This window comes from Leuciscus leuciscus (genome assembly GCF_965113295.1).
Source record: "Leuciscus leuciscus genome assembly, chromosome: 1".
In the NCBI taxonomy this organism is placed as follows: domain Eukaryota; kingdom Metazoa; phylum Chordata; class Actinopteri; order Cypriniformes; family Leuciscidae; genus Leuciscus; species Leuciscus leuciscus.
Window position 1 is genome coordinate 75,175,432 of NC_138725.1, and position 25,311 is coordinate 75,200,742.

Consider the following 25,311-nt stretch of genomic DNA (forward strand, 5'->3'; position numbering starts at 1 on the left):
TCCACACTCAAAAGTGTAAAGTGTTAAAATATGAGTGTTAAATTAACACTCAAGAGGGTTAAAGTTAATGAGATAATTAAGTGATTAGTTTAGTGATGATTGAGCATTATTGAAGACACCTGATGTTAACAAGCAGAATCACTGAAGGAGAAAATCACAAATTGTAAGCCACCATTATGGTGATCGGTGTTTGCTTTAGTTGGACTCTTGACCCTTATATGTTTACTTTAAAATTTTGCTTGTTTGCTGTTATTGTTTTATAACAGTCAGATGAACAAAGAGACAATGTGATCTGATGGTGTTGGTTATGTTTTGACATGATCATGTTGTGATCCGAAAAACTTGGTTTAACTTGTTAATTACAGCAGCTCTGTGATTCTACAGCATATGATTTTCAGTATTTTTCATATAATCCAAAATATTTAATAAACATTGTTCTGATCAAAAGACTTTCAAATGAATTTATTTAGAAACACATACATCAATAATCAGCCTGTGAATCTCAACAATGGTGACAATAATAAAGCATGTTGCAGTGGCTGCCACCAATCACAACTCATTAATGGCTCCCATCATGCATTGCGGTATGAATAAATTATGATCTGAATTGTCTATGTAATTTACTTTTCCTAATTGAATATTCTGCTCGTCACCATTGTTGAGATGCAAGGACTGAATCTTGAGGTCTGTGTGTGCCTAAAAGAATTTTTTTTTTTTTTTTTTTACAGCAACTCTTAAGAAATCCTTTGTATTATATCTAAAATTCTGGATATTTATGCAGAATCACAGTTATGCTGTGATCAACAACATAAATCTAAGTCAGAAATAAGGATCTTAATGAGTTCAGTGATCAAGTTCAAATGATGATTGTCATAATATAACCAACAACATCAGATCACTTTTTTTTCTTTGTTCATCTGACTGTTATAAATCAATAACAGCAGACAAGCAAAATCTAAAGTAAATATATATGGGTCAAGAGCCCAACTAAAGCAAACACCCATCACTATAATGGTGGCTTACAATTTGTGCTTTTCTCCTTCAGTGATTCTGCTTGTTAACATCAGGTGTCTTCAATAATGATCAATCATCACTCAATTAATCACTTAATTATCTCATTAACTTTAACACTCATATTTTAACACTTTACACTCTTGAGTGTGGACTCATATACACTCCCAGGAGTGTTAATTTAACACTGGAGTTTTTGCTGTATACCCAGGAGCTATTTGCCAACCTCACTGGATTATCATAAATAAATAAAAAATCTAGTTATATTTGGTGAGATGCGCGTGTATTGCACAGAGTGCATATGAGCAAACGACAGACATCTGTTCAGGAGTGAATCCTCATACAGTAGAAGTATCTCAACACTTGGAATTTTGTTTTCTTTAGCGACCATGTATCTACTATTGTTTTTCCTGGCCTCAATCTGTAAGTCAATACTTTTAAATATTGTTTTTTCTATAGAATTGTGTTCAACTTGAGCATTAGTTAATGAACGTGTTTGTGTGAGTGTATTTATTGAGTACAAAATTAACATTTAAAGAAAAAAATTGTTTTGAGACTTACTGTGCTTGGCAGTGCATGCACAAGAAAGCACCTCACACCTGCATAAAGTCTCAAGGTAATTATAACAGAGCTTGTTTTATTAAAGCTGCAGTCCGTAGCTGTTTTGGGTTAAAAATTATCCAAAATACATTTTTGAGCAAGTACATAACTAGCCAGTGTTCAAAACTATCTGCTTGCCTTAGCCCGATTCAAAACGCTAAGCTTGTAATAATGTTTTTAATTCCAGTGGTACTGGTGGATTTCTGCAGGAAATTCGAGCATGTCTTTGTGTCATTATGACACATCTGTACACATAAAGTCACATCTGTACAAGGAGTCTCGGCTAGTAGGCTATGAGTGTGAGGATGTTGGAGGTGGAGATTTATAGACTTTTCTCACAGCACTTGATATAATTAAACTTATCAATTTGATGGCGGATCCAGAGAGGTTCAAACGACAATCACCAGAGACAACTGGAGATTCACCCGTTGCTAAACGCGAAAGACTTCGGACTTGGGAGAAAAAACTGCAACCAGCCCATGCGAAAACAAGGATACATATCGGAAGGGCATTAAATGTAGTCACGCAATGCTGATGTTGTTAACATTAACAATTTGAGAACAAAGTATAATTTGCATGGTTTGACGTGATATGATAAGCGATCGTCAGATTTAATCGGCACGATTTACTGCAATACTTTTTCCCCCTTAGTTGGTCAGAACAAAAGTGGATTTACTTGTTCAGACGATATTTTCCGGTGAAAATTCTTATGTTGGTCATACTTCCAAAAAGTAGAATCTGTGATTGTGAATGCCAGGATCCACACCGGCGCGGCGACTGACAGCCACATTGTCCTCAAAACATTGGATTTATCCGCGCTGTCCCGTGCCGAGGCACAACGCACGTAAAGTTGATAATTCCACAAATAACTGCAATTGCAGATTTCGAACAGAGATGGCGACAAAGAGGAAAAACTGCGGACTGCAGCTTTAAAGGGGTGGTTCGGGATTTTTGACATCGGACCTCATTTTTAAGTCAGCCTGGTTGTTATTCATCAGTGGAGACATTTTTTTATTTTTTATTATCCAGTCCTTATATTTGGATAGTTAGCCGATGCTAGGCTAGCGCGAGTCAATGGTATATGTTAGCCAGCCATTAAAAACCGTTTTACCCACTCCACAGTGCACCAAACGCAAATCAATTATAACACTAGACTATCGATGCAAATGTCCGTTGAGAGAATAATGTTAGAAATCAAACTTACCTTTCATCTCAATGATCCCAAAGGAACTAGTTTCTCAGCAGCTGCGGAATTTTACTTTGCTCCGGTTAGTGTGCCAGCGGCAGGTAAATACACTTGCGTCATGTGTGTACCGGCTCACTCGGTTGCCTAGGTAATCAATATCACTCCGCTGCTGCTGTAGACAAGGCTTATGATTACAGGGAACAAATTATAACTAATGCAATGTGATGAAAGGTAAGTTTGATTTCTAACATTATTCTCTCAACGGACATATACATCGATAGTCTAGTGTTATAATTGATTTGCGTTTGGTGCACTGTGGAGTGGGTAAAACGGTTTTTAATGGCTGGCTAACATATACCATTGACTCGCGCTAGCCTAGCATCGGCTAACTATCCAAATATAAGGACTGGATAATTTTTAAAAAAAAATGTCTCCACTGATGAATAACAACCAGGCTGACTTAAAAATGAGGTCCGATGTCAAAAATCCCGAACCACCCCTTTAAGTTACACAGTAAATTTCCCAGTGTTAAATTAACACTGCAGAGTAGGGCTGGGCGATTTAAATCGCGATATTGTTATGCGCATCTCGTCAGTAAAGCCGGTTCCTTGATTTAGTAGTAAATCACCATCACCTGCTTTCAGATGGAGCGGTATTTAGGGCTGAGAAGATAATTAAGTGATTCATTTAGTGATGATTGAGCATTATTGAAGATACCTGATGTTAACAAGCAGAATCACTGAAGAAGAAAAGCACAAATTGTAAGTTACCATTAAGGTGATGGGTGTTTGCTTTAGTTGGGCTCTAGACCATTATATGTTTACTTTAATATTTACTGTTGTTTGTCTGCTGTTATTGATTTATAACAGTTAAATGAACAAAGTAAAATGTTATCTTATAGTGTTGGTTATGTTTTGACATAATCATACTGTGATCTGAAAAGTGAAACTTATTAAGATAGTTTGGTTTAACTTGTTAGCAGCAGTTTTGTGATTCTTCAGCCTATGATTATCAGGACTTTACTTATAATTCAAAATATTTAATAAACATTGCTCTAATCAAAAAGACGTTCAGACATCAATAATCAGCCTGTGAATCTCAACAATGGTGGTGACAATAATAAAGCATGTTGCAGTGGCTGCCACCAATCACAACTCATTAATGGCTCCCATCATGCATTGCGGTATGAATAAATTATGATCTGAATTGTCTATGTAATTTACTTTTCCTCATTGAATATTCTGCTCCTCACCATTGTTGAGATGCATAGACTGAATCTTGACATCTGTGTGTGCCTAAAAGAATGATTTTTTTTTAAACAAGTTTTAAGAAATCCTTTATATCAAAAATTCTGGCCATTTATTCAGATTCACAGTTATGCTGTTACCAACAACATAAATTGAAGTCAGAAAGAAGGATCTTAATGAGCTCAGTGATCAAGTTCAAATGATGATTGTCATAATATAACCAACAAAGATCACTTTTTTTTCTGGCAGTTTTAACTCAGATACAACCGCCAAACAAAATCTAAAGTACACATGAAAGGGTCAAGAGCCCAACTAAAGCAACTACCCATCACAATAATGGTAACTTACAATTTGCGATTTTCTCCTTCAGCGATTCTACTTGTTAACATCAGGTGTCTTCAATAATGCTCAATCATCACTAAATTAATCACTTAGTTATCTCATTAACGTAAACACTCTTGAGTGTGGACTCATACACTCCCAGGGGTGTTAATTTAACACTGGAGGTTTTGCTGTATACAAAGAGCCGTAGTTAACTGACAAGCTGAGCCATATCGCATTAATTATCGCTGGCGATACGTCCGCGATATTGATGTGATTTGGCTCAGCTTGTCAGTTAACTACGGCTCTTTGTAGTAAATGCCGCTTCATCTGAAAGCAGGTGATGGTGATTTACTACTAATCAAGGAACCGGCTTTACTGATGAGATGCGCATAACAATATCGCTATTTAAATCGCCCAGCCCTAACTACAACTGACTTCAGCCACAGCCTTAAATTAAATCAGATGAAGATAAAAAGACATTAAATCTGTGAAGATCTCAGCAGAGGAGGATTAAACAACTCCACAAACAGAATTACCAGCCTCACTTATTACTAACCAGACTGACTTTATTTCTGTCATATGTCTATTAGGGCTGGGCGATATATCGCATGACATTGTTATGCGCCTCTCGTCAGTAAAGCCGGTTCCTTGATTAGTAGTAAATCGCCTTCACCTGCTTTCAGATGGAGTGGCATTTACTATTATGTCAAAACATAACCAACACTATCAGATCACACTTTTTCTTTGTTCATTTGACTGTCCTAAATCAATAACAGCAGACAAACAAAGTCTAAAGTTAATAATATACAGTAAGGGTCAAGAGCCCAACTAAAGCAAACACTGATCACCATAATGGTGGCTTACAATTTGAGATTTTCTCCTTCACGGATTCTGCTTGTTAACATCAGGTGTCTTCAATAATGCTCAATCATCACTCAATTAATCACGTAATTATCTCATTAACTTCAACAATCTTGAGTGTGGACTTATATACACTCTCAGGAGAGTTCATTTAACACTGGAGTTTTTGCTGTGAATGCCACTCCATCTGAAAGCAGGTGAAGGCGATTTACTACTAATCAAGGAACCGGCTTTACTGACGAGAGGCGCATATCAATGTCATGCGATATATCGCCCAGCCCTAATAGACATATGACAGAAATAAAGTCAGTCTGGTTAGTAATAAGTGAGGCTGGTAATGCTGTTTGTGGAGTTGTTTAATCCTCCTCTGCTGAGATCTTCACAGATTTAATGTCTTTTTATCTTCATCTGATTTAATTTAAGGCTGTGGCTGAAGTCAGTTGTAGTTCTACTGTTTCTCTTTCCTTCAGTGATTCTGCTTGTTAACAACAACAGATGTTCATCACTAATGCTCGGTCATCACTCAATTGATCACTTAATTGTCTCATTAACTTTAACACTGCTTCAGTGTTACTTTAACACCATGTAGAGTGGGACCATATGTGCTCTGAGCAGTGTTAATTTAACACTGGGAAATTTACTGTGTAAAGCAAACACTGATCGCCATAATGGTGGCTTACAATTTGTGATTTTCTCCTTCAGTGATTCTGCTTGTTATCATCAGGTGTCTTCAATAATGCTCAATCATCACTAAATTCATCACTTAATTATCTCATTAACTTTAACACTCTTGAGTGTTAATTTAACACTCATATTTTAACACTTTAACACTCTTGAGTGTGGACTCATATACACTCCCAGGAGTGTTAATTTAACACTGGAGTTTTTGCTGTGTAGTAAATGCCACTCAATCTGAAAGCAGGTGATGGCGATTTACTAATCAAGGAACCGGCTTTACTGACGAGATGCGCATAACAATGTGATGTGATATATCGCCCAGCCCTATTTATATGTTTATAATTGTATGTATTAATACAAATTTAAATTATTTCCCCTCTAGATATAAATGAATATCTGTTCAGTCCATCTGTATGTGGTCCAGGCTCCAACTGCACAAATAAAATAGGAAGTTACAATATCTCATGTTTAGATGGGTTCACTGCAACAAACTCAAATCTCACCATCAGCAACAATAACACATGTAGAGGTACATTTTATATTTATATTTTTGTTTACTCTAACCTTGAATAATTAGCATAAGTTTATCCATGTAATTCTTTTTCTTTGGATATAATGTTTTTGTAAATAAAGCATTCTGTTGTAAAGATGCCAAAGAATATATTAACAGTCAGGTATGAATGAGTGACCCAAACTGTTCTTTTTTCCATAACTTTCTTTTAATTAAGATGTGGATGAATGTTTTGAGAGATCAGGGGTCTGCGGTCCAAACTCAATCTGCAACAACACTGTTGGGAGTTACAATTGCTCATGCAAGAGTGGATATAGTGTAATATTCCCAAGGCTCCCTATAAACAGCATTAACACATGCAGAGGTATGATTGACAGGAAAAAGCTTATATTACAAATTCATGATAAAGAAAATCCATGTAATTATTTTTCTTTGGATATAATGTTTTTGTAAATAAAGTATTCTGTTGTAAAGATGCCAAAGAATATATTGACATTCAGGTATGAATGAGTGACCCAAACTCTTCTTTTTTCCATAACTTTCTTTTAATTAAGATGTGGATGAATGTGATGGGAGATCAGACGTCTGCGGTCCAAACTCAAACTGCAACAACAATTTTGGGAGTTACAGTTGCTCATGCAAGAGTGGATATAGGGTAAACAACCAAAGCCTCCCTATAAACAGCAGTAACCCATGCAGAGGTATGATTGACAGGAAAAAGCTTATATTACAAATTCATGATAAAGAAAATCCATGTTATTCTTTTTCTTTGGATATAATGTTTTTGTAAATAAAGTATTCTGTTGTAAAGATGCCAAAGAATATATTGACATTCAGGTATGCATGAGTGACCCAAACTCTTCTTTTTTCCATAACTTTCTTTTAATTAAGATGTGGATGAATGTGTTGAGAGATCAGGGGTCTGCGGTCCAAACTCAAACTGCAACAACAATTTTGGGAGTTACAGTTGCTCATGCAAGAGTGGATATAGGGTAAACGACTCAAGCCTCCCTATAAACAGCAGTAACCCATGCAGAGGTATGATTGACAGGAAAAAGCTTATATTACAAATTCATGATAAAGAATATCCATGTAATTCTTTTTCTTTGGATATAATGTTTTTGTAAATAAAGCATTCTGTTGTAAAGATGCCAAAGAATATATTGACATTCAGGTATCCCAGCAGGCACAGTACGTCAATGTGACGTCAGGAAGACGTTGGACTCCAACTAATCCAACGTCAGTCAGACGTCATATTTTGGTTGAAAATGAAAGTCATGTTGACGTCTAAACCCAACGTTTGTTTGGCGTCAAGCTCCAACGTCAGACAGATGTTGAATTTTGGTTGGAATAAGCACCGCAAAAACATGTGACATGCATGGCAGCACATTAAATCTGTGAAGATCTCAGCAGAGGAGGAGTAAACAACTCCACAAACAGCATTACTTGTATTTTAAAGTCACCATGATGGTGGTTAGCGTTTGCTTTAGTTGTGCTCTTGACCCTTGACTTTATAGTATAAAATTTTCTCTGGCTGCTATAATTGTGTGTTTATAAAGCACATTTGTTGTGGCAGAAGTGCCTATAGAAAATGAGATCAGATGATGTTGGCTGTTTATTGATGATGAAATCGTCATCATGTAATTGCCTGAATCTCTGATCTTATTCAGTGTCTGATGTTTTGATTATATAGAACCTGTTTTATAGTAGAATCCATTTAATTTTACAGCATGAGCAATGTTGTTTATCAAATAATATAAAGGATTTAAAAAAAAAAACATTTAGTGCATTGAACTTTTTCCTCTACATTATTACTTAGACATCAACAATTAGTGTATGACTCTCAACAATGGTGACAATCAATGAAATGCTTAATACTGCAGTGCATGCTGGGTACCACCAATCAAAGCTCACCCATATCTCCCAGCATGCATTGCGGCATTAATAAATTATGCAGCTGGAGTTGATCTGATTATCTGGATATTTTGTTTGATTGTTACCATTGTTGAAATTCATATGCTGTTTCTTGTTGTCTGTGTGCGTCTAAGTAATGTCATAGATGACCTTTTTTGGTGCACTAAATAGTTTTTAAAAAACAAACAACACTGCTAGATATGCTGTAGAATCAGATGACTTCTATGATGAATAAAACAATATTAAAACCACAAGTCGTATATAATCAAAGCATTAGACACTGAATAAGATCAGGGATTCAGGCAATTAAATGATGATATCGTCATCATCATCAATAAACAGCCAACATCACCTGATCTCATTTTCTCATGGCTTTTTTTTAGACAATTGTGTTTTATAAACACACAATTATGGCAGCCAGAATTTTTTTTACATTAAAGAGTCAAGGGTCAAGAGCACAACTAAAGCAAACGCTAACCACCATCATGGTGACTTTAAAATACAAAATATGATTTCATTAAACCGAAAATTAAATCTGGTTAGTTTTAAGTGAGGCTGGTAATAAGTGTACGGCCATGCATTTCACCTTTTTGTTTGATTTATTCAACCCAAAATTCAACCACTGCCCAACGTTGGAGCTTGACGTCAAACAAACATTGGATTTAGACGTCAACCCGACTTTCATTTTCAACCAAAATCCAACGTCTGACCGACGTTGTAGTCTATATCCTGTGCCTGCTGGGATATGAATGAGTGACCCAAACTGTTCTTTTTTCCATAACTTTCTTTTAATTAAGATGTGGATGAATGTTTTGAGAGATCAGAGGTCTGCGGTCCAAACTCAATCTGCAACAACACTGTTGGGAGTTACAATTGCTCATGCAAGAGTGGATATAGGGTAAACAACCAAAGCCTCCCTATAAACAGCATTAACACATGCAGAGGTATGATTGACAGGAAAAAGCTTATATTACAAATTCATGATAAAGAAAATCCATGTAATTCTTTTTCTTTGGATATAATGTTTTTGTAAATAAAGCATTCTGTTGTAAAGATGCCAAAGAATATATTGACATTCAGGTATGAATGAGTGACCCAAACTCTTCTTTTTTCCATAACTTTCTTTTAATTAAGATGTGGATGAATGTGTTGAGAGATCAGAGGTCTGCGGTCTAAACTCAATCTGCAACAACAATTTTGGGAGTTATAATTGCTCATGCAAGAGTGGATATAATGTAAAAGACCCAAGCCTCCCTATAAACAGCAGTAACCCATGCAGAGGTATGATTTACAGGAAAAAGCTTATATTACAAATTCATGATAAAGAAAATCCATGTAATTCTTTTTCTTTGGATATAATGTTTTTGTAAATAAAGCATTCTGTTGTAAAGATGCCAAAGAATATATTGACATTCAGGTATGAATGAGTGACCCAAACTGTTCTTTTTTCCATAACTTTCTTTTAATTAAGATGTGGATGAATGTGCTGAGAGATCAGAGGTCTGCGGTCCAAACACAATCTGCAACAACACTGTTGGGAGTTACAATTGCTCATGCAAGAGTGGATATAGGGTAAAATACCCAAGCCTCCCTATAAACAGCAGTAACCCATGCAGAGGTATGATTGACAGGAAAAAGCTTATATTACAAATTCATGATAAAGAAAATGAGTTTTGGGAGGTGAATAATTAGGGGCCAAGCACCGAAGGTAATCATTGTAATCGTTAGTGTTCTTATTCTTCTTCTTTTTCTTCCGACTGGGAGTCTATGGCAGCCCATAGAACCGATTGCGGGAAAGTTGTAATAGTTTGACATTCTGATAGAGGACAGTCCCAACATTAAATACACCAATTTTGGTGTGTCTAAGTCATTCCCTCTAGCGCCACCACCTGTCCAAAGTTTCACTCATATTTACACTAATAACTTTTGAACCGTAAGGCCAATCAACAAAATTATTTTTCCTCTGATTCCTGAGCTCATGTCGATTCGATTGCATGACGTAAAAATATCATAAAAATATGGCCGCCATTTAGAATTTTCCAAAAAAGCTACTTTTTCAAACTCGTCCTAGACGGTTTGTCCGATTTGCACGAACATTTATCCAGATCATCTTCAGGCAGTGGTGACAAAAATATATGGAATTCAAATTGATTCGTCAAAGCATTTTCGATAAATGCAAGAACAAATTTTACGTAGTGCTTGCAAAAACAGTCGTAAGGCTGTATCTCTGCAACATTTATCGTATTAAGACCAAACTTGGTACATGTACTCACAAGCATGACCTGAGGCTACTTGCAGCGTTTCGGCGCAGCACCATCTACTGGTCCAGAGATATGAAAAATTGCTCATTTTGCTTATAACTTCTGAACAAATTGTCAAAAAATCATAAAATTGGTCTCGTTAGATTCAGGGTACCCAGATAGCAACATTGTTTCGGCCCAGATCCGGCCTACATCTGGCACACGTGGAAAGATGATCTGGCCCACATGCAGTGTGGAATGACGGCCCTTGGGCGGACCACTCCTGTTTGCCAGATCTGGGCCACAAGCAGGCCATAGCAATGCCACATGTCAGCCAAGAGCAGAGAAATAAACCAGAACTGAACCTTATCTGAGCCACAAAATCTGTGTATGTTAAATATGGAGTCATTTCAGCCGTAATAAGCCTGTTAACAAGCAGAATCACTAAAGGAAAGAAGAGAACAGAAAAAGAGACGAGCAGAAACACAAGAACTACAACTGACTTCAGACACACAGCCTTAGATGAAATCAACTGAAGAGAAAAGAAGACATTAAATCTGTGAAGATCTCAGCAGAGGAGGATTAAACAACTCCACAAACAGCATTACCAGCTTCACTTATTACTAACCAGACCTGACTTTAGTTCTGTCAGATGGCTACAAAAGTTTTTATTGAGAATTAACAGAGGTTTAACTAATGTGTTTCATTTGAAGTCACCATAACAGTGATTAGTGTTTCCATTAGTTGTGCTCTTTTTTGGCTGCTGTGACAGTGTTTGTGTCAAGCACATTTGTAGTAGCTAAGGAAACTGAAGTGAAATGGGATCAGGTGATGATGGATTTGTAATAATCATGAAGAAACCTGATTCAATAATGGCAATAAAATGTATTGGTTGTGCCATTTTCACATTCAGCCTACATTACAAATTATGTTTTTCCTGCTTGAGATCCACTAGTACTATAGCAATCAGTTAAGAGATTTTAACGAACATGAGCACAAAAAAAGCTACTAAATGTCACAACAAAAACAACAGCAAAAAATAAAAGCAAATATTTATGATTAAACAAAATAAAAGGACAAATTCAGCTGCATAATTCATCCATGCTGCAGTGCATGCATAACGGCTACCTGATTTTCTGATGTAATTTGAACCCTAATCAAATCTAACAATTTTATTGAACCATTAATACATTTATGATAGTGATGCCCAGTGAACGAATCGTTCTTTTGAACCGGTTCTTTTTAGTGAACTGGTCGAACCAGTACACTAAATCGGACTGAATCGTTCGAAACAGTTCACATCTTGCATCAGCACTGATCCACAAGTTACTAAAATTACTCACTTTCGGACATGCCTGAGTCCTGACAGTCCCTTCGACTCAAACTCCAGTAAATCCAACAGTTCACTGAGCTGAGACATGTTGTGCTGAGAGAAGTGATGAGCACGAGCAGCTGATACTGAGCATGCGCGCACTACCAACATTTACATTTATTCATTTAGCTGACGCTTTTTATCCAAAGCGACTTACAATTGCTATATATGTCAGAGGTCGCACTACTACTAAATGTTTTAAAAAAAAATCAGGATTTTAACTCTTTAATTGCCAAATTCGTAAATGATGTCACTGATTTTGGAAAAAAAACACACAAAATGACTGATTTTCAATATAAAATGTGATTGTGGATTGGATTTTTTTTTACCTTTTATCACAGTCTTGGACATGTCAAAGATTAGAAACAACATTGGTTTTGATGCATTGCTAGTTTTTGTGCAGCATCAGATTTGAACTTTTTCTCCCTCATTTACTGTTCGTGGCATTTTTGATTGTTGGTGGTTTTCCCTGTTGGGAAGAGGTAAAATTTGTCATTTTTACTGTTGATAACCAGATGGCACCATCAGGGCCGGTTCTAGACATTAGGAGGCCCTAGGCAAAATTCATGTTGGAGGCCCCCCACCCCCAATAAAAAAACACTTGAAACAAATATGATTCCTAACCTTTTTATTTATACAACATTTAATTTTAAAAGCAGTATATTTTTACTTACAGTACATAAGTTTGGACACATTACTATTTTTAATGTTTTTGAAAGAAGTCTCTTATGCTCATCAAGCCTGGATTTATTTGATCAAAAATACAGAAAAATAATATAGTGAAAAATTATTAAAATTTAAAATAATGGTTTTCTATTTTACTATACTTTATATTTCTGTGATGCAAAGCTGAATTTAGTGTCACGTGATCCTTCAGAAAACTTTATAATATTCTGATTTATTATCAAATGTTAGAAATGGTGCTTAATATTTATTTTATAACCTGTGATACTTTTTTTCAGGATTTTTTATTATTAAAAGGTTGTTTTAAAAAAGTCTTCACTATCACTTTTTATATATTTAACACATCCTTTCTGAATATTCCTGTTTTTTTGTTTTTTGTTTTTTGTATTTTTGATCAAATAAATGCAGGCTTGTAGAGCATAATAATCAAAAACATTAACAATAGTAATGGGTCCAGACTTTTACCGGTACTGTATGTACATATTAATCAAACTTTATCTAAGGTAATCTCCTTTTTGTTTAATGAAGATGTTATTGTTGTTGTTGTTATTTAGCTGTTTTATTCAATTTATTCACAGTTCCAGAATCCCACTTCAGTAGATGAGCATATGTGCTTTATATTGCATTGCTACCTTAAATATGCTATACACAAATCAAGTGGAAGATAAAGACGCGATCGCTACTGAGCAGAAAAAATATATATAAACTGATATTATTGGCGTAATGTCAGGGTATAATCTAATCAGCAGCAGAATTTAGAAGATAGACCCATAGATATGAGATCCTTTATTTGAAACATTTAAAAATGTTGTAGTGTGTTGGCTTTTTAACTTAGAATACAGACGTCTTTTAATTTTGTAGCTTTTTTACTAGTCAGCTCCCGACGCGATGTTATTCATTGTACGCGCAAATTCAAAGCGTCGCGTCTGGGCACGTTAATGACGCTCGCGCTCTTTTAAACTCGTAATAAAGCGGTGAATGATTTTTTCCAGAAATGACGCTGATCTACAGTTCAAGTTTATATTTAGAATACATTGCAATCACTCCAAAATAGATGACGACAACACCTGCATTATGAGCTGTGCTTCTTTGTGTGCTTATTAGGCTTTTGCCTCGCAGCACCTGATGGATGCGTTCGTTACACATACTTTCAGAAGCCGGCAACCGCTTTGTAACGGGCACGTTAATTGGTTTAACTGCAGTAATGTAACAGTCTATGGTTAAGATAAACATCGTCACTATTTTTAGTTAATTAATAAATATTGAAATAAATTGTAGATAAGACTTTTTTTCCCCCTCTGTCTGGGCCCCATCCCGCCAATCGGGCCCTACACTGTTAGCAATTGATGTAATTTTTACAATAAAATTTACAACAACATATTGTATTCATGTTTTTATTGTAAATACAAATGCATGATGGGAAATTTATGGACAGTCCTGTAATTTTGTTGTAACTACACTGTAGAAGCATTATTTTACAGCCACCGCATAGCATTGTGGGATTGCTGCGATTTGAATTTTGAAATTGCGCGGTACCGCGGTGGCCAACGGCACCAGAATCAAACACTTTTGGAAGAAGCAGCTTTTGGAAGGAACACATCTCAGGTATGAAACGTTAACATGAAATCTATTTTTATAAGTCTATGGATATATTAATACCGGTCATATGAGTGGTGATTGTTTCGTTTGGTTTTATTTCAGTGACATTAGCTTCTGTGACGTTCGCCCCGACTCGACTCGCTCACTCCCGGTAAAACAACACCATGAACTGACCGCGGTGAAGTGGCGTCTTCTTACTCAACCCATACGGAAAAAAGTTACCACATGCAGCTACAAGGTACGAGATATTCACAATTTTTCGCTTGGTATATTTCAGTAACATTAGCTAGAGTAATGTTAGATATAACGTTAGCTCAACTCGCCCCGCTCACTCCCGGGTAACGACGTTATAAACCTGAACTGACCGCGGTGAAGCGGCGTCTTCTTTAAGTTACTCAATCCATAAAGAAAATGGTAACGTTACCACATGCAGATACACGGCACTATTTTCAATGGAAAAACAAACATGGTGAGTAGAATCGAGTAGAGCTGAGCTTGTAACGTAGCCTAACGTTAATGGAAAACAACCACCACAATGACGATAGCTCAAATAACGTTAGCCCAGACTGTTAAAAATAAGCATTAACGTTAGCCCGATCAGTTAGCTCAGGTTATTGCATTGATTACACGTGCTACTGGACAGGCTGTCGTAACATTATTAGGACTTCTGCTTTGCTGTCTTGTAATCGGGGGTCTTGAAGCCGTGGTTTGCACACTAGCATAAACGAAGTTTGTAGATTTTACGGTCACTGAATAAACACAGGCAAATTTTAGTTGAAATATGGGTTTTAATTAAACGACAATGCTGGTATCTTTAATTATGTGAGTCAGCTATAACTGTGAGATAAGCTGAATATAGCATCTGGTATGCTCATATGTTATAACATTACTTTGTGCTTGGCAAACCAGGTTGGAAGAGCAGTCATGTAACTGTCTGTATCTAAAATAAACTGCGCGTGCGCAACTAAATCCAACCAGCATCGTCATAAAATTATTATTTTTTCCGGAGCCTGGGTTCTGTTGAAAAGCTTTCAATGCTCTCTTTGTCTTCAGAAAAGGCAGCAAATTATCAGTAGTATTAAAATTAAGTTAACCATTTTGTTTGTCTCAAATTACATGTGGCTGCCTGGCAGACTATATGGACTAAAATAATAATAGATTTTTTATTTAGTATTTGTGTAATTAATTGGTAATACATTTGGTAATGTTTACGTTTTTTATTCCCTAGCCTAGCCCTCTGCCACAGCTGCTGATATCCAGAGAGAGAGAGAGAGAGAGAGACCTATCCAGCACACCTTGCTAAATTTACTCACCTTTTATTATCATATTGTGTTAATGCATTTCAGAAGAGACACTAATAGCAACAAGTGTTCATAGAAGGAACAGTTGTGATGGGGCCCAAAACAGTCTTTTGAATGGAGTGGCTGAAACCTTCGCTGCTTACTATGTGTTCAACATGCAGTATCCTAAAGATGCCTCAGGGACTTTATACAAAGGTATGTTTAAACTGTTTACACACTAATAAAGAAAATGAGGTAACACTTTACGGTAAGGGTACATTAATTATCATGAATTCATGTATAAATTCATGCATGAATTACGCATTCATTCATGCATTAATATCTCATGAATCATCAGGAAATAACACAAGTTCAACGTTTTTCATTCATGACTTCATGAGTGAACAACACCTTAATAAACAAATTTACTAAGATGAGTATATCATCATGAATTATGATTTATTACGCATGATCGTGATGCTTTTCTTTGTTCACAGTTATGCGACCATTAGCACATTGTTCATCAGTGTTTCTAAGGACCAAAGAAAACACTGTGAACAAAGAAAACATCATGATCATGCGTAATAAATCATAATTCATGATGATTTACCCATCTTAGTTATTGTTTTAATTAAGGTGTTGTTCACCCATGAAGTCATGAATGAAAACGTTGAACTCGTGTTAGTTCCTGATGATTCATGAGATATGAATGCATAATTCATGCATGAATTTATACATGAATTCATGATAATTCATGTCCCCTTACTGTAAAGTGAATCCATCATTCTCATATGTAACGTCCCATGAATTATTACCTTATTACCAGTATTGTTAGGTTCTATGATATATTCTATGCAATGATGTCAATAGATAGGTTTCCATCCAATTAAAACATAACTTTTAAACGCATTCGTAAAAATTTGGCAAAAAACCCCTCTAATTGGAGAGCATTTCAATCAACTCTGTTATGCGAATTATAAATGGTCACGCACCTAGGAGTCGTGAACAGCTGTGGGATCAAAACGTAAGGTTGACAGGGCAACTTGAAACACCTGATATAATTGCAAAAAATGCAAATTTGTCAATCCACATAGAAGTTTTTGTTCACATTAGAATATTTTATGTGAATTTTAACCGTTTCCAGTCAGGATTTCTTTTTCAAATGGTTAAAATGTGCATTAAAAAGTTGGATGGAGACCCACCTATTGCTGTTAAGTGTCTGTTCTATAGTAGAGTTGGTTTTCCCCTGCAGGACATAATTTGTGTAAACAGAAGAGACTGACGGACAACAGTTTAACATTACAACTTTCATTAATTCATTAAATTAAATTGTATGGTTAAAGTTGTTAATGTTAAATAAATACATCAAAGTCATTTTATTTTATGAGCAAGTAGGTTACTTATGTTTTTTACACAGTATTTGTCATTATTTAACAGATATGAAAACTTTAACTTTTTTCCTCTCTCTCGGTTTTCAGAGCTTTTTGTGGAATCCACTCCCAGACGGGCAGTAAAGCCGAGAAGAGACACAGGCTCAACGCACCTGTTTGCACCCTCCTAAGAAAACTGGACTTTGAGTTGATGGGATAGTAACATGAACAACTTCCCCTATGCAGTTCAAGTCTGGCTGGACACCTTTGTTCCATATCATCGTGTTCCCCTTGACGATAGGCTGCCTGGACGTCTGGAAGTGAGCTTCTTCATTAAAGGGATACTCCACTTTTTTGGAAATAGGCTCATTTTACAACTCCCCCAGAGTTAAACAGTTGAGTTTTACCGTTTTCGAATCCATTCAGCCGATCTCCGGGTCTTTAGAAGAATGTCAGAGTTTTTGGTCCCATTGACTTCCATAGTATATATTTTTTCCTACTATGGAAGTCAATGGGACCAAAAACTGTCTGGTTACTGACATTCTTCTTGGTCCCATTGACTTTCATAGTAGGAAAAAATATATACTATGGAAGTCAATGGGACCAAAAACTCTGACATTGTTCTAAAGACCCGGAGATCGGCTGAATGGATTCGAAAACGGTAAAACTCAACTGTTTAACTCTGGGGGAGTTGTAAAATGAGCCTATTTCCAAAAAAAGTGGAGTATCCCTTTAAAAGTAAAATTTTGTTTGTGTGTGATAAAGTGGATACTTTTGTAATTATGTATTTTTGCACAGTTTGTTAATAAAAAAAAAGAAAATATACCATTGTTGTGTTTTTAATTGGCCAATACGGAAAATGACAGCTTTTTACTTGTAATATTTATACTTGTAATGTTTTACAGTATATTGATTTGTCCTGTGAAATTACAGGAAATTCCTGGCTACTGAGTTGCCGTAAATATAACATTTTGCTGTAATATTTACAGTATTCTATCCTGTGAAATTACAGGAAATTCCTGGCAAATACCCGTAAATTTACATGATTATTGTAATTAATTACAGTAGGGATGTTGTATTAAGTATTACAATAACAGTCCTGTATACTGTTTACAGTAAATTTACGGCAACTATTAGCCAGGAATTTCCTGTAAAATTACAAGAAATTTCTAACAGTGTAGGCACGTGCCTAGTTTGCCTTTGCGTTAATCCGGCTCTGGGCACCATTAACCCTTTAGATAGGCCTGTGCAAAAAAAAAAGCTTAGTTTCTGGCTTTTACATGGAGTTATATGGAGTTTATATGGAGTATAATAGCATAATAAAGTGTGTGTGTCTGTGCGCGTGTGTGCGTGTGTGTGCGTGTGTGAACTCACCTTGATGCGTCTGAGAAAATCAAAATATGCACCTCAGCTCTCAGAACTACATTGAGTAAACAAAAAAAAGTAAGTGTATTTATGCATCTGCTGCCATTTGATGGTGAGAAATGCAGACTAAACTAAAACAAAGCAAGTGGATTTAAACGCGTGCATGCAAGCCTGCTGGTCATTTGATGGTGAGAAGAGCAGCAAGCAACATGAGAAAGGGCTTGACTTGTAGTGAAGTTTTAGAGATGATTATGCAGCCTGACCCTTCCAGTGAGCTGCAGGATGTATCGTCTTCTCCAGGGCCGTGCAGAGACCTCTGGAGGGGCAGGTGCTCAAAGTATAAAAGGGGGGCACATGGAACAAGGCTTTAAATGGGGCTGTGTTTTTCCTGGCTTAAAATGAGGCGGAGGTGGTAAAATCCTAATAATGTATTTTAATAATAAGATAATAAAATGTGTATTTTTTTGTAGATCATCATATAGCCTAATGTGTTTCCCACATCATTTTTGTGGGTGGAGCTTGATACCTCTAGGGGGGTCCGGGGCATGCCCCCCCCGTAATAATTTTTTTTACATTTTAAAGATAAATTCATTAATCTGGTGCACTTTGAGTCACCCGAATCTGCCCGAATCCACTGTTAAAAATAAATAATCCACCCGCAAACCGCCCATATTCTTTGATTTAGATATCTGCATCTGATCATCACATTACAATTATTCAAATTCTTAGTGTTAAGCATGATAGTATGGTAACATATCACACTGAAGTAGGCTGATTTAAAATGAACATTTATATACAATAAAAGTTCTTCTTTTGGCAAAATTACATAATTCCTTAATAGCCTAAACAGAGACTTTTCTCCCTTCAAACTTAAATTGTCAATGTTTCATTACATCACTGTTTGAAATCTCTAATTTTTTGTATCTTTTATAAAGGGCATCTTTCCCCTAATTTTATTAAATGTATGCTCCAACTTTCATTTCAAATTCTTAAATTTGATCAATATATTATAGTTATTATATTATAGTTACCAATCACATTAAATAATTTACATTGAAAAATTATAACTGTATTAAATTAGATTATTTTAAATATTTTTGAATATACAAAAATAAGGAATGTTGAAAAGAATGATACTTTATGAAACTAAACCGCCAGTAGGAGGCGGCAGGCGACCGTTTTAATGAGCGAGTCGCTGAGTCATTCATTCAAACGATTCGTTCAATCGGCTGATTTATTCAGAATGAGGCAGTTTGTGAATGGGTAATTGAATCTTTGACTCAACCGATTCGTTCAAAATGCTGAATCATTCAGTAATGAAACAAGTGTTGCTGTGAGATGCGCGATGGTTCTGCGGTGATATTTGTTTGGAACTATTTTCGCTGCTGAAACAGAACAAAAACAGTCATTGCGTCTAAAATGTAAGTGACTTAATTTTAACTATTTGTTTATTGACCTGTTATGAAATCATTCTCGGTTTTAATCTTGATGGCATTCAGGAGAACAGTTACTTCTACATCTCTGCATGCTCTCTTCACGTCGTCCTTGTAAAATAATAATAATAAGTAAACAAACATCAAAATCACTTCGCTGAAAATGAAACGCCACTTACCAGCAGCCGCAGATTTTAAGATATCTTCTGGTAGTGCGCGTAGCCGCGCAAAATTAAAGAATGTGCGTGCAGCGTGAGGAATCGTTCCGGATGAGTTCGTCAGGTGAAAGGTCATCATGTGGATCATTTCATTTACGGCTAAATTATTATTTATTAATTTTACTAATAGTTAGGTTGGGCAGGCATCCACAAAAGGGCCTTTAATTACAAAAAAAGGAGAGGAAATTTTGCCTTGACAAAAGGGCACTTTGGGCACCAAGGGGCAAAGGCAGCAGATGCATAAATACACTTACTTTGTTTTTGTTTACTCCATGTAGTTCTGAGAGCTGAGGTGCATATTTTGATTTTCTCAGACGCATCAAGGTGAGTTCACACACACACACACACACACACACACACACACACACACACACACACACACACACACACACACACACACACACACACACACACACACTTTATTATGCTATTATACTCCATATAAACTCCATATAACTCCATGTAAAAGCCAGAGACTAAGCTTTTTTTTGCACAGGCCTATCTAAAGGGTTAATGGTGCCATCTGATTATTAACAGTAAAAATTACAAATTTTACCTCTTCCCAACAGGGAAAACCACCAACAATCAAAAATGCATGATTATGGTGTCATGGCTTTGCAATCAAAAAATTTGGTTATAATGGAAGTCAATGGGGCAAAACCAGCCACGAACAGTAAATGAGGGAGAAAAAGTTAAAATATGATGCTGCACAAAAACTAACAATGCCTCAAAACCAATGTTGTTTCTAATCTTTGACATGTCCAAGACTGTGATAAAAGGTAAAAAAAAATCCAGTCCACAATCACATTTTATATTGAAAATCAGTCATTTTGTGTGTTTTTTTTCCCCAAATCAGTGACATCATTTACGAATTTGGCAATTAAAGAGTTAAAATCCTGATTTTTTAAAAACATTTAGTAGTTTTGAGCAGGACTGAGGTTAATTAATAGATTTATGCAAAAAAAAATTGAAAAAAAAAATTTATCTGATACATTTTTACAGCAGTTCAAAGTAGTGGCTGTTTTCAGCCACGAACATAACGAAAGGGTAGTGAATTTGCCCACAGTGTACTGAGTTTTTGAAAAATTTCAAAGCATTTTCCCAAAATATGTGTCAAAATAAGATTTGTCACCAAAAATCATTCCATTTGCTGAAACACAGAGAAAGTTATGGCCAAATTAAGACTCAAAAAGATCCCATAGTGGATGAAAACATCCCCAACAGCACATAAGGGTTAAGTATTTTGTTGAACATCAGTAAGTGTGACAAAATAAAACATGTTGGAGACATGTTTATCACATACTGTCTTTTCACTGTATTATTTTAAAGATTGGAAACACAATGAATCAATTGTAAAACTAAACATGTATTATTATACTAAAACATTATTTTCAGGAACAGATCGTTTAATTTCTAAGTAAGTTGATATACATTTTTGACGTAAACTCTTGCCAAGGTTTTAAGAGTGCAAAGTAAATGTTCATAATGTGTTAATCAAAACATAACGTATTTAACATACTGGAGACATGCATCGACATTTTATTTTTGTCGACTGTAGGCTATAGTAAGGTTTCAGCAGTTCTCAGCTCAGCACACACAGCCCTATGCTACGGTTCTCGAGTCAACAACTGGTTGTTGCAGCAGTTCTCGGATCACCAGTACAGAACCGAGAACTGTTTCTTTCGGACACGTTCGATACGGAGAACCAATGAGCTGGAGAGACTGGGCATGCGTGATAGCACCGTCTCTGAACCGAACTTTCTTTTGGCCAACTAATGCTGTGCTGATACATGAGCACGGGTGAACCAAGGACTTGAATGAGGGCCCGAATTCGCCGAAATGTAAGTTTATTCAATTACAAATAAAATAAAAATGATGAAGACCAGTTTATCACTTTAGATCTTTAAGACATGTAAACAGGCCTCTCAAGTGTCACGCATTGAGCGTGACAGTCACTCATTCGGGTCTTTTGTCACCCACTCCCGCCACACATTGTATTTCTCACGTGGAAGAACTATTTATAATATATTTCATATGCCACAGCGCCCAACATTTCTCTGGCCGCGCCGCTCTCACTGTGGAACCGGCAGGAATCAAGCGCGTCTCCCCTGGAGTTCTTGTCGAGCCTGCCACTTATCAGCCAATCAAAAAAAAAGAAGAAAGGGGCTACACAATAGCCAATCAGAAAATAGCACTATTGTATCTGGGCAAGATTTAATGCAACAACCAACCAAGATTATCCTGGAATTGTTCACGTGATTCTGCCCGAAAGTTTCGTTCACCCATAGAGGAAATCACTCCGGGAATCACTGTAAGAAGCGAGTCATGATCTCCTGTTTTAATGTAACAACAAATTCATAACTTGTTTGACAGAAATAGTGACAACTTGACTGCTGTTAGAGAATGTTTCCCAGATAATTAGCATCAGTTTTTCATGAGTGTTTGTAACTTAGCCAACAGTTTTACAGCCTTTTCACTGACAACACCTGCTCAGAACAAGTAGTCTAGGCCTAGTCATATTTTCGTTATCACACGATGACTGACATATTGTCACATTATAAACCTCTCTCTCTCCAAATAGGCTTTATAATTTTATTAGCACCAAATAAATTAAAGTGTATTGCATAGTCTATGTTATAGGTCACTTTTAAAATCATGTATTTTATAATTATATCCTAGCCATGGATGCATTAATCTGTTTTTCAAAGATGTCAGGTAAAAAGCAATTAAGCATCCTCGCATTCGCCCTGAGAGGAAAGCCCCCTAAAAAATGCTGGCCCAGAGAAGGTGGCGAAAAGGGTAGACCCATTAGAGGAGGAGACAGTCCAGTGGAAGGCAACAGGTCCAAAAAGGCAACAAACACTTACAATAAACAACACCAGTCATAATCTCTCTCTCTCTCTCTCACGTAGAAATTGAATAAATACTTTGTATTTGGTATATGAGCAATTATTAATAACAACAACAAAAACACTAATAATAATATTATTAATAAAACACCCCATTCCCGCGGACCCGTCCGACCCTACAACTGACTTCAGACACAGCCGTAGATGAAATCAACTGAAGAGAAAAGAAGACATTAAATCTGTGAAGATCTCAGCAGAGGAGGATTAAACAACTCCACAAACAGCATTACCAGCTTCACTTATTACTAACCAGATTGACTTTATTTCTGTTAGATTAGAACTCCTTATTGAGATGTTTAATTTGAAGTTACCATAACAGTGATTAGCGTTTCCATTAGTTGGGCTTCTTAACTCTTATTATGTTTCTTTTTTTGGCTGCTGTGACAGTGTGTTTGTCAAACACATTTGCAGCAGTAAAGAAAGCTAAATTTAATCAGGGCAGGTGATGATGTTTACCTGTTGATGGCTTTGTAATCATAATGCTGCTGCCTGAATCACTGACATAATTTGTATAATTAAATTGTTTTGTTCAATTAATACATTAATATCATAAATCCTGTGTTACTGCCGCATGAGATCAAGCAGTACTATACCTAAAGGTAAAATATTTTAACAAACATGAGAACATAAATTTCATGTACGGTGTGACACACACAATTATCAACAATCAGCGTATGTGTCTCAACAATGGTGACAATCGAAAATATTCAGATAAACTGATCAACTCTGAACATTACAAAAAAGCTACTATATGTCACTACAAAAACATCAGCAAAAAATAAAAGCAAATATTTAAAATTATACAAAATTATAGGACAATTCAGATGCATAATTTATTCATATTGCAATGCATGCTGGGAGTTTTGTACTATGCTGGTACCCAGCATGCGTTGCAGCAAGGTACTTTTGATTGTCACAATTGTGGAGATTAATATGCTGATTATTGATGTTTGTCATAGTAGATTAACATTCAGTGCTCAAGTTTATGAAATTCTTCTAACTGATTTTTATAGTAGTGCTGTATCTCATACTGCAGTAACTCAGGGTTTGTGATGTGAAAATATTAAGTGAACACAATTGTTAGATTTGAAGCATCAGTGGAGCAGGATAGTTCATGATGATTATAAGACCATCAAAAGGTAACCATCATCACCTGATGTCATTTCACTTTAGCTTTCTTTGCTGCTGCAAATCTGTTTAACAAACACACTATCACAACTGCCAGAAATATAACAGATATAATGAGAGTTAAGAACCCAACTAATGGAAACACTAATCACTGTTATGGTGACTTCAAATGAAACACATTAGAGTTAAACCTCTGTTAATTCTCAATAAAACTTCTGTAGACGTCTGACAGAAATAAAGTCAGTCTGGTTAGTAATAAGTGAAGCTGGTAATGCTGTTTGTGGAGTTGTTTAATCCTCCTCTGCTCAGATCTTCACAGATTTAATGTCTTCTTTTATCTTCAGTTGATTTCATCTAAGGCTGTGTCTGAAGTCAGTTGTAGTTCTTGTGTTTCTGCTCGTCTCTTTTTCTGTTTTCTTCTTTCCTTCAGTGATTCTGCTTGTTAACAGGCTTATTAAGGCTGAGATGACTCCATATTTAATATACACAGATTTTGTGGCTCAGATAAGGTTCAGTTCTGGTTTATTTCTTGCTCTTGGCTGACATGTGGCATTGCTATGGCCTGCTTGTGGCCCAGATCTGGCAAACAGGAGTGAGCCTCCCAAGGGCCGTCATTCCACACTGCATGTGGGCCAGATCAATATTCCACATGTGCCAGATGTGGGCCGGATCAATATTCCACATGTGCCAGATGTAGGCCAGATCTGGGCCAAAACAAGGTTGCTATCTGGGCGACAATAGATGTAAGACATAATCAACTGTATTTATGAGTATACTTGCCAAGACAGACGTTTTGACATAATTGTATGTGTATTTGTCCTTTCAAGTGCAAAAAGATGTGAAAGAGAACTCAATTCTGCACTGTAACAAAATTGTATGACTAATAAGTTATGACAACATGTTTTTACTTTGTTTTAACTCATCAAATAAGTTAAGCAATTTTTTACTTTTTCTATAAGTTGTACAAGTCAGTTTAATGTAATTTAAGTTGAGATGACTTAAACACTTAAAAGTTGACTGTACTTATTTATTTATTTTTTACACTGTATGGTACTGTTTTGTGTAACTAGAAACAGTAACTAAAAATTGTTTAAATGGCACTTCATAACAAAAAGTCTTCACAGGTTGGGTGTCTGATTCTTATTATGACCGCTGCAATAGTGCAGCTCATGCTACAGCTCGTGAGGCAATTATTCAACATCTCGGTTTGGACCAGAACGACACTCAGATGACTCACAGACAACCAGAGGGGTTCTGGGGCAATGCTATCACAACTTATGTGGACCTATATGTGTCCTCCATCATAAATGTGGTATGAGTACAACATGATTTATCTTCTCATTCAGGTCATGGGATGTAAATCAGGCTATTCCTCTGATAC

At 36.2% G+C, this 25,311-nt stretch overlaps 1 protein-coding gene across 1 annotated transcript in view; it reads left to right on the forward strand.

The window, feature by feature from the left end:
- Window positions 1-1,217: 1,217 nt before the first annotated feature.
- Window positions 1,218-25,311, forward strand: part of LOC309510629 (uncharacterized protein) — a 96,847-nt gene continuing 72,753 nt past the window's right edge. The window contains exons 1-8 of the mRNA XM_082185492.1: window positions 1,218-1,434; window positions 6,290-6,436; window positions 6,636-6,782; window positions 6,973-7,119; window positions 9,130-9,276; window positions 9,467-9,613; window positions 9,804-9,950; window positions 25,055-25,242. Coding sequence (XP_082041618.1) covers window positions 1,401-1,434; window positions 6,290-6,436; window positions 6,636-6,782; window positions 6,973-7,119; window positions 9,130-9,276; window positions 9,467-9,613; window positions 9,804-9,950; window positions 25,055-25,242 — 1,104 coding nt within the window. The 5' untranslated portion in view covers window positions 1,218-1,400. The remainder of the gene's footprint in view (window positions 1,435-6,289; window positions 6,437-6,635; window positions 6,783-6,972; window positions 7,120-9,129; window positions 9,277-9,466; window positions 9,614-9,803; window positions 9,951-25,054; window positions 25,243-25,311) is intronic.